General features: G+C 39.4%; 1 protein-coding gene across 2 annotated transcripts; it reads left to right on the top strand.

The window, feature by feature from the left end:
- Positions 1–342: 342 nt before the first annotated feature.
- jph1b (junctophilin 1b) lies at positions 343–14,674 on the top strand. Of its 2 annotated transcripts, XM_010894049.3 has the most exons (6): positions 343–950; positions 3,948–4,710; positions 10,737–10,855; positions 13,253–13,923; positions 14,104–14,200; positions 14,359–14,674. In XM_010894049.3, exons 1-5 carry the CDS (start codon positions 572–574, stop codon positions 14,182–14,184), a joined length of 2,013 nt encoding a protein of 670 aa, XP_010892351.1. In that variant the 5' UTR covers positions 343–571; the 3' UTR covers positions 14,185–14,200; positions 14,359–14,674. The 2 variants fall into 2 exon arrangements, with proteins under 2 accessions (XP_010892351.1, XP_034144573.1); XM_034288682.1 differs by lacking the exons at positions 14,104–14,200; positions 14,359–14,674 and having other exon boundaries at positions 13,253–14,061.
- Positions 14,675–18,277: the final 3,603 nt, after the last annotated feature.

Genomic DNA, 18,277 nt, shown 5'->3' with positions numbered 1-18,277 from the left:
TTTAAACATGGTTATAATGGTCAATGTAGCCTTTTGGCTTTGAAATCAACACGAGCAGATATAATTTCACTTGTTGAATCATGACATAACGGCAATAATTACAATTTATTTCATGGTAATATTTCCCGTCTAAGCATATTCATTTTCAAAAGTGCTCAGTTGAATTCGATGCTTGTATTTCTTTTGAATACGGAAAATTATTACATTTAATGAATCATTGAACAGATTGATCGAATTATAACTACTCAACTCTATCCCCACCCCCATATCTCTCTCGCTCTCTCTCACTCTGTAGCAAGACGGAGGGAACCATAAAATAAACGAAGAACGATTCGGGCAGCGGTAGTGGAGCTGTCTCCCTCCCACGTACTGCTGTTGCCGACGACCACAAATGCACACAGTGAAAATCATTCATCTGTGTTTGGAACCTCAATACCCCACTGCGACCACTGTCCGCCGGACTCACAGTTCAGCGCTACTACTTTTCATCTAAAATCCGCGCTGGAGTCTCGAGGGACAGCCCAATATTGCGCAGATACCACGACTTGCTCTTTATACCCTCATCCTCTGAATGACGGGCGGACGGTTCGACTTTGACGATGGTGGCACATATTGTGGTGGTTGGGAAGATGGGAAAGCTCACGGACATGGCGTCTGCACCGGCCCGAAGGGCCAAGGCGAATATTCCGGGTCTTGGAACAATGGTTTTGAGGTAGTAGGGGTGTATACCTGGCCCAGTGGAAACGTGTACAAGGGATACTGGGCACAGGGGAAGCGACACGGACTGGGTGTGGAATCGAAGGGGAGATGGATTTATCGTGGCGAATGGACTCATGGATTTAAAGGTAGATACGGGGTCCGGCAAAGTCTTCACACACCTGCCAGGTACGACGGGACATGGAGTAACGGTCTACAAGATGGATATGGAATTGAAACGTATGGTGATGGAGGTAAGCTTGTCGTGTATGCAATGCATTGAAATGTGGGAGTGCAGTCTCACTTGTAACGGTGGTGCACAAACGTTTATAACGTTTATGGGTATACAAATGTATATAAGCCTCCAATATATATAACGTATGTGTATATACATATACAATGATACCATATTTATATATGGTAACATTTGAGCATTACATTAAGGAGTGGAGAATAAGTATTCTATTAACTGAGAATGAATATTGTGGAGCAATTGACTTGTGTCAAACTAAGTGTGACGTAAAGACGCACAACAGAGTTTTGTTGATATAGTTTAGGACTGGACTTGTCAGCCTGCACTGCGCTCTGCCATAGAGGTCATGGCTATAAATAGAAACATCACTCAGCCACACTTGAAAATCAAAGTGCCTTTTAACTAGTATAGACCTATAGACAAGCATTGATCTTTATTAATCTGTTGCACTATGGAATTTAGTGTACAGCAGTATTCACACACAAAGAAATGTTAGGTTGTCTGATGGACCCAACTAACGTGTTTATGACGTTGGGACTCTACAACTTATCATCAACTAAATTTGTTTTTGGTTCTAGTTTTACAATCTCAAATTGAGAACGGTTTATTGTTTGCTATTTGCTAGAAACAACATTGAGTCATCAATAAACATTTTAAAAAAATAATTCATTCTGAAAATACCTGTAATTCTGTTTTGTCCTGTGCAACTTCGATGCTTTGGGGGTGGGGTCCTTAAATGTATACATTCAATCAAACCATCAGAAATATTAACCACAACCTTTTCTCAATAAAAGCTCAGTTTATGTAATACATCTACCAAGGAACATTTAAATTCACATTTAGATTCAACGTAAACAGAGGTTTTGTTTAATCAAATTGTATTCCACAAAAGTTGTTATTATTCAATGGGGTTACTAGAAAATCCTTCTAACATTGCTCCTCAACTCGAGATTATAAAACATTAACGAGAACGAGGTGATTGTGCTCAGCTACTGGACTATTTTTCTTTCGAAAGAGCGAAGGTTGTGTGGTTGACTCTGTGATGCAGCAAGTCAAAACCGAAGAGTGTAGGCTTAGATTAGTGGGGCGTGGCTTTTTTAAATTGTTATTTTTAGCCACCCATAAGAGTACATGTAAATCCTCTTAAGTGGTTCTTTTGTGACATGCAAAGACACACATATATCACAATGCTGTGTTTGTAGCTTTAAAAATTGTTTGAGGCCCATGTGGTCATGAATATATATCGCCAGTCAAGGCACACAAAAACAGTCACACAAACAGCCAGAATCCTTATTCAAATGTATTCCAGCGAGAACAAATAAACCTTTTGCATGTCATGATTGATTGTGTTTCACATTTTGATTAATATAGGAGAAAGATCTTTAGATGTTTATAGATTGTATAAACACAGCATGTTCACATGCATGCAATCAATACTTTGGAATAGTAAACAATTCATATTTTATTTTCATGTCAGATGGCCTGTTGGTGACCCCTCCCATACAGGATCAATTGACAGAAAAAAACTAAATGACAATAGATACTGTTATCTGAGCAAAAACAATGTTCTTTAGTCAGCAACAAAAATATAAAAATGTATACATAAAAATAGCGACATACAAGTTAGAATGGCAGGAGACTATGTTCGCAGTCTGAAGCCCAGATCAAAGAAAGCCCAAACAAACTGTATTCGCTGTGTGGTCCCCCCGTGAATGAGCTTGGCTAGTAAGATGCCCATAGTAAGACAGAAGGAGTTATGTTGGCTTGACTGACAAATCTCCCGATGTCTTCAGTTACTTACATCTTTTAAAATAGCACATTCTTCTCAGTGGAAGCTATATGCATGGACTGAGTGGCATACCGCCTGGAGTGTTCACCAGAATGCAGGATGTATTTAGAATACTGCACCCCCTTTAGCCTCTTAAACCAGGGGAAGGCTTACGATGCATGGTTTCAAAGTATTTTCTGTGTGTCCCCTCCAAACAAATACTGAACGCCAGAAACACAGTTAGTGTAAACTGAGGACATAGGTCTGTCAGGTTAGAGTGTGACAGCATGGAAATAGAATCAACATCCGTCGGTGTGCTGAGTGACATGAATGACTTCTGTCAAACTACCGTACGTCCACTAGATCCTCTGAGCAAGAGGCCCAAGGAAAGCTAAATCGACCCCTATGTCTCATGGAGACCTGAGAGGATTTGACAGGTGTAAGCAATATGGTTATAACTCCAACTTGCCCTCTGCTAGGCTAGGTGGACGTTAGCTATATTGCTGATGCTAATTCAGTTATGAGCTCTCTTTGAGTGCATAGGGTCTGGGGGCTTGTTTTATGATCCTACAACCCCCACTCCCTGCCCTATGCCACAGCCAGTCGCAGGACAGGTTATTATTATGGGTGGCTGCTTATCTGCGAAAAGCAGTTTTTAGGCTGAAAGTCTTGGACTGCTGCACTCTTTGTTACCTCACTATGTAATCATAGATAAGGGTACCACAATCTAATGCCTTCATCTGTGCCACATTTGCATAATTTGAGCAGTCGTGCTCAATGCCTTTACAATAACAAGAGACAGGCACTGACCTTAAATGTGATATTTATGCATCTCTATTAGGGCTACTGCCAAAACGACTGCATGGCGTGGCATAACGCCAATAGTTTTTCAATAGCAAATCATAATAGATAGTATATCTTGATGCAAACAAAAACTGAAATATGAATCTTGCAGTGGACATGGCATCTTGTATGTCATTTGGTGGTTCTGGCTGAAAGCAGATCACACTAATTGGGGGATATTTGATTTTGGATTTCCAAACCATTTAAAAGGTTCTATTATAATAAGGATCTTATTGATTGGTAGTGGTTTTCCAATTCAGTTCTGTGAAATCACAGTAGCATAAGAACTTGGAACTCAACTCCATTATTCCTCAAATATCCAAAATAATTGTTTTTTTTCACTACTTTCTGCAGGTTTGTATTCATAATTTTTTTTTGTCCTAACAGGTACATACCAGGGCCAGTGGACTGGGGGGATGCGACACGGATACGGTGTGCGACAAAGTGTGCCTTATGGGATGGCTACGGTTATCCGTTCACCTCTCAGAACATCGCTGGCCTCACTCCGCAGCGAACAGAGCAACGGCACCGTCCTCCATGCCAACCCGGACCTGTCGGAGAGCCCTGCCGGCACCAGAGGAGGCTTCGTTCTCAACTTTCACAGTGAAGGCGAGGGGGAGAAGAAAAAGGGCCTGTTCCGAAGAGGGTCTCTGTTCGGAAGCCTCAAGAACCTGAGAAAGTCCGACTCCAGGTCGTCCCTGTCGAGCAAACGAAGTTCGGCCCGTAGCGATGCCGCAAGCTCCATCAGCCGCATCAGCTCCAGCGACGCCAACTCCACTATCAGTTTTGGGGAAGGGGTTGATGACGATGTGCACCTGGAGGACAACGTAGATGCCACCACCACAGAGTCCTACATGGGGGAGTGGAAGAACGACAAACGGAATGGGTTTGGTGTCAGCGAGCGTACCAACGGGATGAAATACGAGGGGGAGTGGATAAACAACAAACGCCATGGCTATGGATGCACAATCTTCCCAGACAGCACCAGAGAAGAGGGGAAGTATAAAAACAATGTGTTGGTGCGGGGCATCAAGAAGCAGCTCATTCCTCTGAAAAACACCAAGACTAAACAGAAAGTTGATCGAGCTGTGGAAGGAGCCATACGGGCAGCAGCTATTGCCAGAACAAAAGTTGAAATAGCCACTTCAAGGTAAACTATTAATAGCTTTTTGGTAGTTTTATATGTTATAGACAATTACAGCTATACTAACATACCTAGAAAATGAATACAGTTAATTCGTGGGGAACATACTCACACACAAAACTATGCAAATGACATTATCATAGTGTAAAAACGCTCTTGGATTGGAATCAGGTGCAATGGTCAGTGTGCTTTGGCCATGTACATCAGGTGGGTTTTGTGTTGAAAAAAGATTGAGTATGCAGACAATTACCTCATACCTACTGTATCTTTAAGGTCAAAACTGATTGTCTCTGCCAGGAGTCTGAAACTTGTCTGCAAGTGCATTGTCTAGCAAGACTGTGACCCTGAGCACCCACCAAAATCCACAATGAAATGTTTAATTGATCACAAAATCAAGAAATGTTGGAAGTTCCCCGAGTTCTCCCAAAAGTATTGAAAAAGACTTGTTAACATTAACAGTGTAAAAAATGTTAGTTAAAAAATAACAATATATTTCATGTTTAAAAAATACAGTTTAGCTCATGTGTTGTTTATATTACAAGTTATTTGCTCATCTATATCAATCATTTTAGAGGTGTGTTATTTCACATCATATTAGTTATGTCATTATTACTTGTTACTTAGTATTTTTACATATATTTTCTCCTGTATCTTCTCTAGACCACACCCACTTAAATTAGACCACAGAGCACATCATTGGCTAGTAAGACTTTAGTCATGCGTTAACATCCTACATGGTGCCATTTCGGATCCAGCGCATGCTGTGGTGTTGGTGAGGATGGCCCCTAGTGCTGCATGGGCTACGAGGTCAGACTTAGGTTTAGGTTGGATCGCTGACAGGTTGGGATTCTCAATGTGGGCTCAGGTGTTCATTAGTGTCACCTCATCCTAGCCCCCCCTACCTGCACACACACACACACACATGCACACACGCACACACACACGCACAACTATCCAACATTCTCCAACATTCTCAAGCTCTATTTCTCTCACTCATGCACTCTTTCCCTCTCCCTCTGCCTCCACTGTCTCTTTCAATTCAGTACGCTTTAGTGGCATGAATGACACGGTCAGTGTTACCAAACCAAAGCAATACACATACAAAATATTAAAACTACAGTGAAAACAACAGTGAGAATAGTGCAGCAATAATACTAAATGCTTTATGCACAGTACCAGTACAACATTTAGACATGCCTACTCATTCAAGGGTATTTCAAATTTTTGTTTTTTTTATTTCTTTGCAGTTTATTTAAGTTATTTCTCAAATGGATATTTTTTTTTTGTTTCATTTAGTCTTATAGAAAATATTTTTATAAATGGTCTTGTCCATTATGGCAAGCTGTGACATATTCCTGTGTCCATTTTACTCCTCCTCTCTAACAAGCTTTCTCTGTATCACCCTCTCACTCACACATACACACGCACGCATGCACACATATGCTACACACTTGTGTAATCACATCCAGGGGATGAACTTCAGTAAATGGCAAGTATAAGATCATAAAGGGATGGTATATTAACGGCTACATTAAGTTTTTCAGTCGATTTTCAAAGATTTATGTAATCTGTTACATACTATCTGTTGCTATTTATGTCTGTATTTGTCTCTGGCCCTCTGTGTGGGAGTTGTGATAAAAGGCAATAGTTGAAAGAGTGGCAGATGAACTTGAAAACAATGCTGTTGTTTATTAGATGTTTAGATGAAGTAGGCTATTGGTCTAGGTATTAACAATATAGTTTGCATGGAACCAAGTGGACAGTATGGACACACACTATAGAACATTTAACAACATGTTGGTCAAATAAGGGTTTGTAAGCCGCAGTAAAAAGTCTGTTTCCCACAGGTAATCCCATGTCGCAAAATAGGATGTTTTTTTGGTTGCTTTTGTGTAAAGTCACTGCCAGGGCAAATAATGAACCTGATCACCACTATAAAATCTACTTTTACGCATGTTGTTTCAGGTTTGAATAGGGATCTCTAACTTCTGACATTTTAGGAAACAGATTTAGCCTAGTCCTGGACAAAAACAAAATTTAGCTGAATGGGGAATCTCTAGTGAACTTGATTTTTTTGTCAAGGAATAGGATTGAAACTAGCCCTTTACGGTCAGATGGGAAAACTATTTCTAAGATATACTTTCAGTTTTTCATTGAGTTTATGTTACATGCACACTAATGCAGATACAGCCTGAATCCTTTGGCAGCATTGATTCTACAGTGTTGTTCCATGTTCCAAATGTTCTACAGGGATGTTGTTCCATGCTGACACAATGGTTGTTGCTTATATATTCATAATGCAAACATCCCATTCCATCTCATCCCAAAGATTTGGAGGGAGTAGTGGTGTCAGTTGATATCAAGGGGCATAACGTGCCAGAAAAACATTTCCAAACCATTACACCAGTGTCACCAGGCTGAATAGTTGACACCAGCCAAGACGGGTCTGTGCGCTCATGAATCTTAGGCCAAATTCAGACTCTGTCATCAGCGTGATGCAACCAGTGTTTTTTCCAATCCTCATCTACCAATTTTCCAATGTGGGTGATTGCGTGTCTACTGGAGACACCGCTTCTTGTTTTTAGCTGTAAGGGCTGTAGTCATCTGCTGTTTTAGGATGCCACATGTGGTTAGAATGCCACACTGGTAAAAAGTACCAACAGGTAGTTTAATTTCAGATGTGTCCATGTGTACTAGGCATATTTTTCTATAAAGGCTAAATCAAACTGTGAAATTACTCTGAGTACTGACAAGAATCTTACTACAGTTGCTCTCAAAAGTATTCATCCCCCTGGACCTTTCCATACTTTATTGTGTTGCAACATGAAATAAACTAGAACAGGCCATCCTAAAAAACTGAGTATATGGACATTAGGACATTAGTCTGGGTGGCCACCTGGAAGCCTATGGCAAATCTTAAGGAGTTGAGAGACTCTATTCAGTGTGTTCTTATAAGTGTTTTTTAATGGGAGAGTGGCAAAAGAAAAGCACTCTCGGCTAGAGTTTGACAGAAGGCATGGAGAGACTCTTGAGACCAAGAGGAAGAAGATTCTGTGGTCTGATCGGATCTTTTTAGCACCATGTTAGGCGCAAGCCCAGCACCGCACATCATCAGGCATGGTGTGCTATCGGGATGCATCTCAGTGGCAGGTACCGCGAGCCTGGTCAGAACTAAGGGAAGGATGAACGGAGTAAAGGGGTGTGATCCACAGTGGACAGCTGAGAATGGGCAAAACCTGTTCCTTCATGAGGTGTAAAGAAGGCAGAACTTCTGTGCTAATTCCTGCCAAAGGTGCCTCTACCAAATATTGACTAAAGGGGTGTTTATCTATGCAATCGCTTTATTTCCTGTTTTGTGTTTGTAATTTAGAATAATGAATTTATTTTATTTTTACTTTAACACATTCTTGGTAGCAGAAACTCCTGATTAAACACATTTAGATTTTGTGTTGTAACACAATAAAATGTGGTGAAGTCCAAGGGGGTGAATACTTTTGAGAGCCACTGTGTGCAACTGCAATAATTATATAGTGATCGAAATATTGAGAATCCATTCGAGACAAATTGGAAAACAACCATCTTCATTTTATAATTCTGAGGGTGTGAACCCAAAAACAATCTTTCAAATAAGGTTAAATATTATAATTTTTAGTAGGTTAGAATAATCAGTGTTCATAGTTTCTAGTCACAGTACAGTCCATTGAAGACATAAATCTTTCTTTTTTTACATCTTATAAAAGATATCCAAGACAGAATACCGGGTGTGTAATATTAGCATGGACATCTGGTACCCCATGCTGGGTTTATGGTCGTCTGAAATACATTTGATTGGCCTGTGCTTGTTGGACTTGGAGTTGACTGGTTTGCTGGAAAGTTCTGATCTTTACAGATTTTGCTGTTTTAATATGATCTCTGAGTAAGAATGATCAACACAACCAATAGGGGTCCACTGGAGGTCAGGGTCTCTAAGCTTGTTATCTGCTTGCCAGGTCGGCATTCATGTCCTGAAGACTACACGTTTAAATAGCTGGGTAATCTAAACATTGTTAGCTGACATGGTTAAGTGTGGATCTCAGTGACTGACATAACAAGTGAAAAACTGCTGATGCACATCATGTTTTAAAATAGCATCCAATGTATTCTACAACTGTCAGTAGTCAGGTGTAGGTGGTTGGCCCTGGGAAAATTACATGTCAAATCTATTTGTCTTGGGCATGCATATTCTGTGCACTAAGAATGATTCCAAACTAAATTAAAACTGATTTCAAGCTAAATACCCATAAAGGTTTATATATTATTTTCTTTCAACGCTACATTGAACATTAACATGCATATACTGTCCTTTGACAAAACTGCACTGTAAATGAATTATTTCTACCTTGTAAAACAACCAACAAGCAGTGAACCAGATCTGGTTTACATACCGAAATAATCAGTTTATTAACATTCCATGCCCCTCATCCAGCCTTATCCAACCCTGTAGTCTTTATTTCTGATGAGAACCACTCATTAGAATGTTCTTTATCCTGACTTTCTGGTTGTTATAATAAGCACTGCAGTATTTAGGTTTACCACAACACCTACTACTGTCAAAACGTAGTAATATGTTCCATAGTGCAATAATGTCTACAATCAATGTCTTTGTAGACTTCTGTGTGGTAAGAGCTTTGGAACGTGTGGACAGGGTTCGGCCGGCGTCACGTCTCCTGTCATCTGGATGGAAGCCCGATGGAGCAAAGGAGGGGGAGACGGGGAGAGGGGGAATGGGGTGGGGGGGCAAGTTGGGCAGATCCTAGACCAGACCGGACGGTTTGTGCTAGCTTTTGCCCTGCGCACATGGGAGGCCACCAGCTAGTGTATCAGTCAGCGCTGAGCTCTGACTAAATAAGGCAAGGCAGGACTTGGCTTATCAACAGCTGACAGGAATATAGCCTAGCAGCAGCTGAGCTGCGACTGTAGACCATCTCCGTCAACCACTATCATCTGGTGTACTCCTCAGTCTGGCTGGCCTGAGGGGCTGTTTTGGAGATATCACCCACCTTCTCTCAGAGCTCTCCTGAAGGCTTCGAGGATTTTTTTATTTTTTTTTAAATGGTCTAAGACTACTTTTTTCAATTTGCTGTCTTTTGTCATGTCATGTAAGGTAGAGGGAGTCTTTGAGGTTTTTCAGCTTGATGCTAATGATGATGCATGAGTCGTGAGGATTGCCAGGGAGTCGCCAATTAAAACCTCAACAAAAATTATGTTGATGTATGCAGATTTATTCTGGCAAAAACAGAAGAATTCTTCCCTTCCAGGTTGTCTTCTATTTTCTCTTACTGTCATAAACTATTACATGGTTTTCTGCAAATTGAGTCCTACTTTGTCCAAGAACAGTGACATACACACCACGTAGGACCAACAAAGATAATAAAGGAACTGACATTTTATTTCTGAAATTGTCAGGGATGCTCTGGTATTATAGTTGCCTGTGTTGGATGACATGCCCCAGAGAGGTATTTCAATGGCAATTTTGGCTAATACAAAATTCCCCAGATCCCTAAGGCAGGCATGACAATGACTTGATTATAGTATAAGACTATATGTAGCTACAGTATGCAGCTCCTGGGCGGCTTAGTACACAATGACTCAATCAGATTCGGTACAGTTATCTCTAGAAGACTAATGGCAGGAATCATTCAACAGTACAACCACACTATATTCATATGAAATATACCATTTCAAATGTAATTTCACATTGGAATATGGAAAAGGCTTTTAGTCCAACAGTATTCTCCACTGTATGACACAGTACTTACTATCTAAAGGCCCAAATGCATTTAGTGCTTGTTTGCGCTCCTAGTTTTTAAGCATTTAAAACATATTTCATTACTGTCTGATTAGGCTTGGCTCACACAATGGACACAGCAGAATAGTCTAAAAAGTACTAACAATGTTGATCTTGTGCTCCTAACAAAATGCTGTTTGAAAACAAACATTTTTTGAACCCCTGTATGTCTAACTAGCTTCAATTCTGCTTTCCATTAATCCAGAACGGCTCACGCCAGGAGTAAAGGTGACGCTGCTGACCAGGCCGGTCAGCAAGCCAGCCAGGACTCAGACGCAGCCAGGGCAGTGGCCCGGGAACTGTCCCCCAGCTTCCATCAACCAGGTAAACCAATGAACCCAAACAAACCTCAGCATTCATCTGTCTCAAAGGCTCTTTTTATAACCACCTTTGTCCACTGTCCTTTGTGTCTCTGGGTTCTGTTTTCCTTTATGCTGGGGCAGATGTATATGCAAATGTAGAAGATGTAAATGCAAATCGGTTTGGGGAAGAATGTAATTAGCATAATTCACTTCAGGGTCTTTTAAAGCATACACGGTCGTTGTTTGTTGGGACATGAAGTGTCATAGATTTATTTGTGCAATTTTCAGTAAACATACTTCAGTGGCATCGTTGTCTACATGTACATGGTATTCTTGTACAAACTAATATAATTATTCCTGCAAAAGGCTTGTTCTTAAGTGTGATGAAAGATGACAACACTGCTGTTCATGTGTCTGTTTCATGTATTTTCAGAAGTTCTTGTATTTTCAGAAGGTGTCATTATATTTTTACACATCTGCACCATGTAGCCTTGCAAAATCTGAAACCAAGATAATATACATCCCCTAATAACCATTTTAATTGTAGTCAGTAATCCAGCTCATCCTACAGTTAGGGCATTCCTTTGATAATTAGGTGACAAATAACATCATAGTTATGTTCTATTAAAAGCTGCTTTCAAACTGGGGTCTGTAATTTCAATCATTTCTTATTTTTGATTGTTAATTACCTATATATATATATATATATAAACAGTTATTTTAATTAATTGAGCTTTGTTTGATTTCTTATGATCAACTGCTGAGCTTGTAGAGATTTAGTAAGTGATCTTAGCACTTTGATGCTATTAATAGCTGAAGAAAAACCCATTACAAACCATGATTCCATTTGATAACACTGCTTGCGTCAGAAAGGTCTCAACTTTGTTGGCTTGACAGCTCCACTCGTGTCAGCTGTTGACAGTGTCCTCAACAGTGGTCAGGAGAATGTTGAAAATGTTAAACCAATTGGGTTAGCTTTGAAACTCCTTTAAGTGAGGCGGCAGGGTCGCCTGGTTGTCGTGAGCATTGGGCCAGGAAACGATAATAAATACTCCATCTGTGAAATCATAGACACCAAACAGGCATCATAACCAGGAGGTACTGACAGTGAATAAGTGTGAATTTATGATTCACCAAATGCAACACAACATAATATCTACAGTGCTTCTTGAACCCTAAAGGGATGGTCATGTTTTAATGTAAAACCCCAATTCGTAATAAACACAATTGCCTCCTAAACAAAAACTTTGATTTCTTGTGTGCAAAAATATGTAAACCCTTCCATTGAATAACTTGTGGAACCTCCAACTGCACCTCCATTAGTAGCGATATCCTATAGCCAATTCTGTGAGGTTTTAAGGATATCAAGCATGTACTGCCTGATTCAGTTCATGCCACAGCATCTCAATTGGATTATGGTCAGGACCTTTTATCCAAAACACAAATCTTCTTTCTCCTGAGCCCTTCTTTGGTAGGTTTGCTTGAATTCATTGGGTCATTGTCTTGTTGGAAGACCCATTTTTGGACCAGCTTTAGCTCCTTGACTGATGGCCTGACGTTCTGTTTGAGACTCTCCTGGTATACTGCAGAATTCATGGTTTTCTTAATGAAGTACAGTTGACCAAGTACAGTGGAGGAAAAGCAGCCCCAGATCTGGAAATTCCCACCACCATCCTTGACTGTTGAGATAAGGTTCTTTTGGTTTCAGGCAGCATTGGGTTTTCGCCAAATATAATGGTTTTGATTGTGAAAAGGTAAATCTTAGACTCATCTACCTAGAGAATGGACTTCTTAAAACCTTTGGTTTTGTCCAGGTGATTTTGGGGAAGTTCTTCTGGGGAAGTGGCTTCTTCCTACCAATTCTCCCATGAATGCCACTTCAATTCAGTGTTCTTATTGTTAAATCTTGCACAGTAACCTGAGATGCAGTAAGGGATGATGTTTCTTGTCTCATGAGTCCTGTCTTATGAGTCCTGTCCATACTGTATCCCCCCCCCCCCCCCCCCCCCTTTGATTGAACTCCTTTAATTAGTTAATTTGGTACCCAATTATTTACCCACCTGATTCTACTTACAAACATGATTTAACCAATGTAAATTGTTTTTCATCTATTTTTGCACCTGCACACTTACATTTTTATTGAAATATAAAAATAAACCTGTTGTGTCAGATAAAAAAAAATACTGATTCTGATTAAATAAAGATTTTGTTCTGAACACTAAACAAATCTATAATTGCACAGGGGGTTCACGTTTTCAAGCATCACTGCAGGTGTGTTTGTATCTGTATCTGAAATTGGAATGTAGCTCTAAGAAGTTGAAGATAAAAAATTGTGCTGATCGTAATATAAACACGTGGCCATCTAGAATGACAAATGTGTGGCTGTATATGATGATAATAAAGTCCTTTCATTTTCTAGGCCCTGATTATATAAAGCAGAGGTTCAATGAACCGATTGAACCTATTGTCCAAGAGGAAAAGAAAGAGAAGTCCCCCTCAAGTAGCCCTCATTTCTATCGTAAAGGCACAACTCCAGACCAATCTCCCACCGCAAGTCCCCAGCCTTCTCCTCCATCAACACCCCTGCTAGCGCCAGCTCCGGAGCCTAAGAAAAACTTCTTCAGCAAGCTGCCCTCAAAGCCAGGGAAAGAGAACCATACCACCGTACCAGAGAGCCAGGTTGCCGCAAAAGCAGTGTCCAAGACATTGTTGAAACAGGAAGTGCCTCCTCAAACGCAACCGTCCAAGGTGGATTTAGCCCCCACCAGTCCTGGTAATGGACAGCTGCACACTGACTCTGAGTACCACGGCTACTATGTGAAGGCAGACACAAAGATCCCTCCAGATGAACCTGAGGGAGTAGAGGAGCATGTGATCCCATCCACCCTCGCCCGGATGCCACCGCCTCCAAAGCCTACAGTGCCGTACCGAGCACCCACCCCAAAACCTTTAGTGCCAAAGTCATCTGCCAAAGAAACCAAACCTGAGCCAAAAGTTAAGAAACAAGATTCGTATAAGCAAAAAAGCCTAGCCGAAACTAGGAAACAAGCCAGCATGGAGATCACCACGGATTTGGCAAAGGAAGAGTCAGTAAGTAACTCAATGTACTGTATGATGATGAAAATGGGAAAACTGAAGCAAAGAGAAAGAAAGGTGTCATTTCAGAACAACGTATGAAACATAAAAGGTAGTCTAATTTTCAGTGATAACACCCAACTGACTTTTTAATGCCATTATTGAAATGTTCCTATATCTTTGTCTTTTCTGCAGGGTCCTAACTCAATACTGGTTGCCCTTGTAATGCTGTTGAATATTGGTCTAGCAATAATTTTTGTCCATTTTTTAACCTGACGGAATCTGAAACGAGGTAAGATTTACCTTAATAACATGTATTCAGATGATATGCATTGTAGAGTATTGTGCGTTTTTGTTCCCTTACATTTTTGTAAAGTTTTACAAACAAAAGTCAGATACATAAAGTCTTAATGTGATTCTATTAACCCTTTAACTGTTTTGACCCTTCAGTGAACTCATCAAAACTAGCGGCATAGGCCCCTAACTCTCTGCAGTTGTGTCAACGGCCTTTAAAAATGGCGCCATTCAGGGACAGACACAGGCAAAGGAAGACTGGAAATAGAGCGAAACACGGGAGAAAGATGAGACCAGGAGCATTCGGCCCAAGGCTGCCCGGGTTCGCTGGTGATGATTTGTGACTCGCCTGGGTTCGGTGAAAGCTGAAGCAAGCAGTCGTGAAAGCAAAAAAAAGAAATGAAATATAAATATATATATATATATATCTGCTGATCCAAGCTGTTACCAGTCAAGTGCGTAGCCACTCCATCTGCCCTGATGGGGGGATAGGGGAACGGGGGGGTTGGTAGAGGGGGGCTTGGTGGTGAGGGTTCTTTACTGGATATGTTCAGAGATGCACTTTTGGTTGACGGGAGCTAACAGCTGCCTTACTATTTTGCTGTCTGACGTTTTAGTGGGGAGATGCAGTGGACAAGGCTGTCAGAGGGATGTGCTTCAGCAGATACCGCCATGGTGGGAGTGTGTCTCGGTGTTGGCTATAATATTCACTTGGTAGAGAAGGAACCATTCATGTTTGGAAGTGGCACTCACCAGTCTTATTCCATTCCCCACTGCTAAAGCCTTGTCTAACCGCTTTTGTTGGGACATGCTTGTGCATGGAGCTGTTTCAAATGCATTTGTTTTGTGTAATTGTTAGTAACCGTTTTTTTTTCTTTTCTTTGTTTTCGCCCCTTTTGTTTGCTCTTATGTGTTATTATTATCAAGAGGGAATTGTATTTATTTTTCTGATCTGTGCAGCTTTCTGATCTTTCAAATCCTAATGAAGTTCCATAAAGCCTGTGTAATGTAAAGCAGTTAGAATTTAATAGAAATTGTGTTGTTTAATTCCAATTATTTTGAAAAGTAAGGAGATTGTAAGGATGTATGCTTAAATCCTAAATTAGCAAGTAATTTATATAGAACTGAAGAATGTTAACAAGAAGAATGTTTTTTATCAACTTGATTGTTTTTGACTTGCCTTGGGCTTGAGGTTAAATACATGTGATGGCGAGTTATTGGATGACATAGTTAACCAACAATGAAGATAAAAGATTTTAGACATTCATTTTATGATTATTGTAATTCAAAACTAACTCAGTGATAGTTAATTGCTTTTTCTGATTCAAGAAAACACAATGTTTACCGTCATCTATTGAGCCACAAATAGGTAGTCATACAGTATACACAGTGTTCTTTCTAGATTCTGACCCTATATTGCATCAAATCTGTACTTGTAATTTAATTGATTTTAACATAAGAGGCAAAGTACTATCATTTTTGAAGTGGGTTGCACTTACAAATAGACTTAGCCAGTTTTCCTGATGCAGTCAAGGATAAATGTGCAAGAAATTTGTAGTTTAAATTGTTTCGTACAATCAAGTTATTTTTGCAAGAATGTACATTGTGAAGTGGAGGTTTATGAATTTCCAACCTAATATCATTTTTCTTTTTTTTTGCCTTCAAAAATGTATTTCCACATAAACACATTGGAAACATTGCAACATGGTGAGAATATGTTAGTATAAAGTGATTAGTTAGGCATGATTTTATTTAAGAAATATACAATTATGTTTGATTTTGTCAAATATGAGTAGACTATATGTGCATGGGTTAGTCGATTTATGTCAATTATTTTGCATAATATTTTGGCTTCTTTAATTTGGCCAAGACAACATCCCAGCCAACTGGATTTCAAACTAACTTATTTGCACGGTTATGCAGTCTAAATCTCAAAGCCCCTCTCTAAAATAACACTTTGTGAAGTGTTGTTGAATACATTCAGGTAGAGTAAGGTAGCGATATAGTTGGCTAAATGTTTAGATGGGTATCTGTTAGAACATTAGAAAGATGTTCCAGTTTACTTTGGAGAAGACAGAGAAGAGGGATTCATTGTCTTAAATATTTGAAAATGTTTATATACAGTGGATTGAATAAGTTTTCACCCCCTTGGGACTTGTGCATATGTTTTTGCATTACAAAGTGGGAATAGATTTTTTATCAAAGTGGAAAGCAAATATCTTTTTTCATATTTATTACAGTCAGAACTGTAACTTGGGCACTCAGGAAAAATCACAATTTTCTTATGCAACTCCAATGTAGATTTTGTCTTGTTTTTGTTGCTTATCATCTTGCTAAAAATATTCCTCTCCCAGTGTCTGGTGTAAAGCAGACTGTAGCAGATTTTTTTTAAACTTATGCTTAGCTGAATCCTGTTTCTTTTTATCTAAAACAATTCAGACTTTGTTGATGTCACGCATACCCATATTATGAAGCAGACTCCATGATGCTTGAAAATGAAGCAGTTACTCAGTAATGTTTTTTGTTGGAAGAGTTCCATAATTAAGGCTTTGCATTTAGGCCAAAAAAGTTATACAGCTTTTTTTGACGAAGTATTACATTAATGCATTGTTTCATATATGATGCATGTTATGGATTATTTACTTTTCAATATTTTGGTTACATTTTTTACTCTGCAATTTAGAATATTATTGTGAAGTCACTACAACGTGGTTTCCTTCCTTACTACCATCTTAGATAATGAGGGTGACTGTATCTTAGATTTTTCTGGGTGGTTTATTACATCATCCACACCCTAATTATTACCTGACCATGTTTAACTCTGTCTGATTCTTAATTGTTATCTATGAATCACAGACCTTTTTATGAGTCTTCCAAAAACATTATGTAGTCTTCATAGTTAAATCTTTGCTTGAAATTCAATACTTCACTGAGGGACCTTAGACATTGTTTAATGTGTGGGGGACACAGGAAGGGGTTGTCGTTTGAAAAATAATGTAAATCCCTGTCATGTCCCACAGAGTGAATCCATGTAATTTATGTAATTTGTTAAGCCATATAACTCCTGAACTAATTTAGGCGTGCCTAAAAATAGGAGTAAATAGTTCTATTTTTCTAAATAAATTTTTAAAGCATTTGTAGAATTTAATTTTTTATTATTATTTGTGTTATTACTATAATCTCTGTTTTTAGTATATATATATATATATATATATTATTTTGTCCACTTTTTCCAAGTTTTTGTCCCCTTCTCAATTTTGTGATTTCCAATTCGCAATTTTGGCCTTGCTTCATCGAAGCAACTTATCAGCTGGTTCAGGAGAGTCGAAGGTCAAGGCATGTCCTCCTATGCACATCCTGCTAAGCAGCTCTGCTATTTCACACTGCTCGCTCAACAAAGTAGGAAGACTTAAGCATGACAAGGCAAGTCAGCTTTGTCTGACATCCACCCCACCAAGTTGGGATGGTGCCGAGCCAATTTGCTCCACTTTCTTACAGACCGTGGGACAATAAACTGAACTGCGAGGTAGTGACTTTACCACTACACAGTCGAGAGACCCAGAATTCTGGAATATTTTGTCTAGATGTGTCACTTAAAAGTAACATAATTCATGTTAATCAATGATTTTGTAATGCCACAACATTTGAAAAAGTCCAACGCGTTTAATACTTTTTCAATCCACTTTATATACAATATATATGAAATATATTTTGTGTGCTTAGCAGCATGCAGATTTGGTTTTATTTTTTGAGTAAGTATTGTTTAGGTAAAACTGAATTAAATGTATTATATTTAAAATGTGTACATTTTGGTTTACTGTGGACAGGTGTAAGGGATTCATTTTCAGTAGTTATAGTAACAATTAATTGCAAGATTGTTGAAAGTATGGTAGTAAGAGGATGTGATGGACGTGTCAGTTGGACATCAGGACAGTGATGTTGGGAGGATTTGGTCAGATTGACTGCCACATCGTGTTTGTGAGATGGGAAGAAAGCACCATTAGGGAAAATGACTACAGATATGTTTATTACTACTTTTTTGAATGTAAAGAAATAAAGAACAAGAGCACAGGCG

Source organism: Esox lucius, chromosome 3, assembly GCF_011004845.1.
Source record: "Esox lucius isolate fEsoLuc1 chromosome 3, fEsoLuc1.pri, whole genome shotgun sequence".
NCBI lineage: Eukaryota > Metazoa > Chordata > Actinopteri > Esociformes > Esocidae > Esox > Esox lucius.
This window is presented reverse-complemented; position numbering and strand designations above follow the sequence as displayed.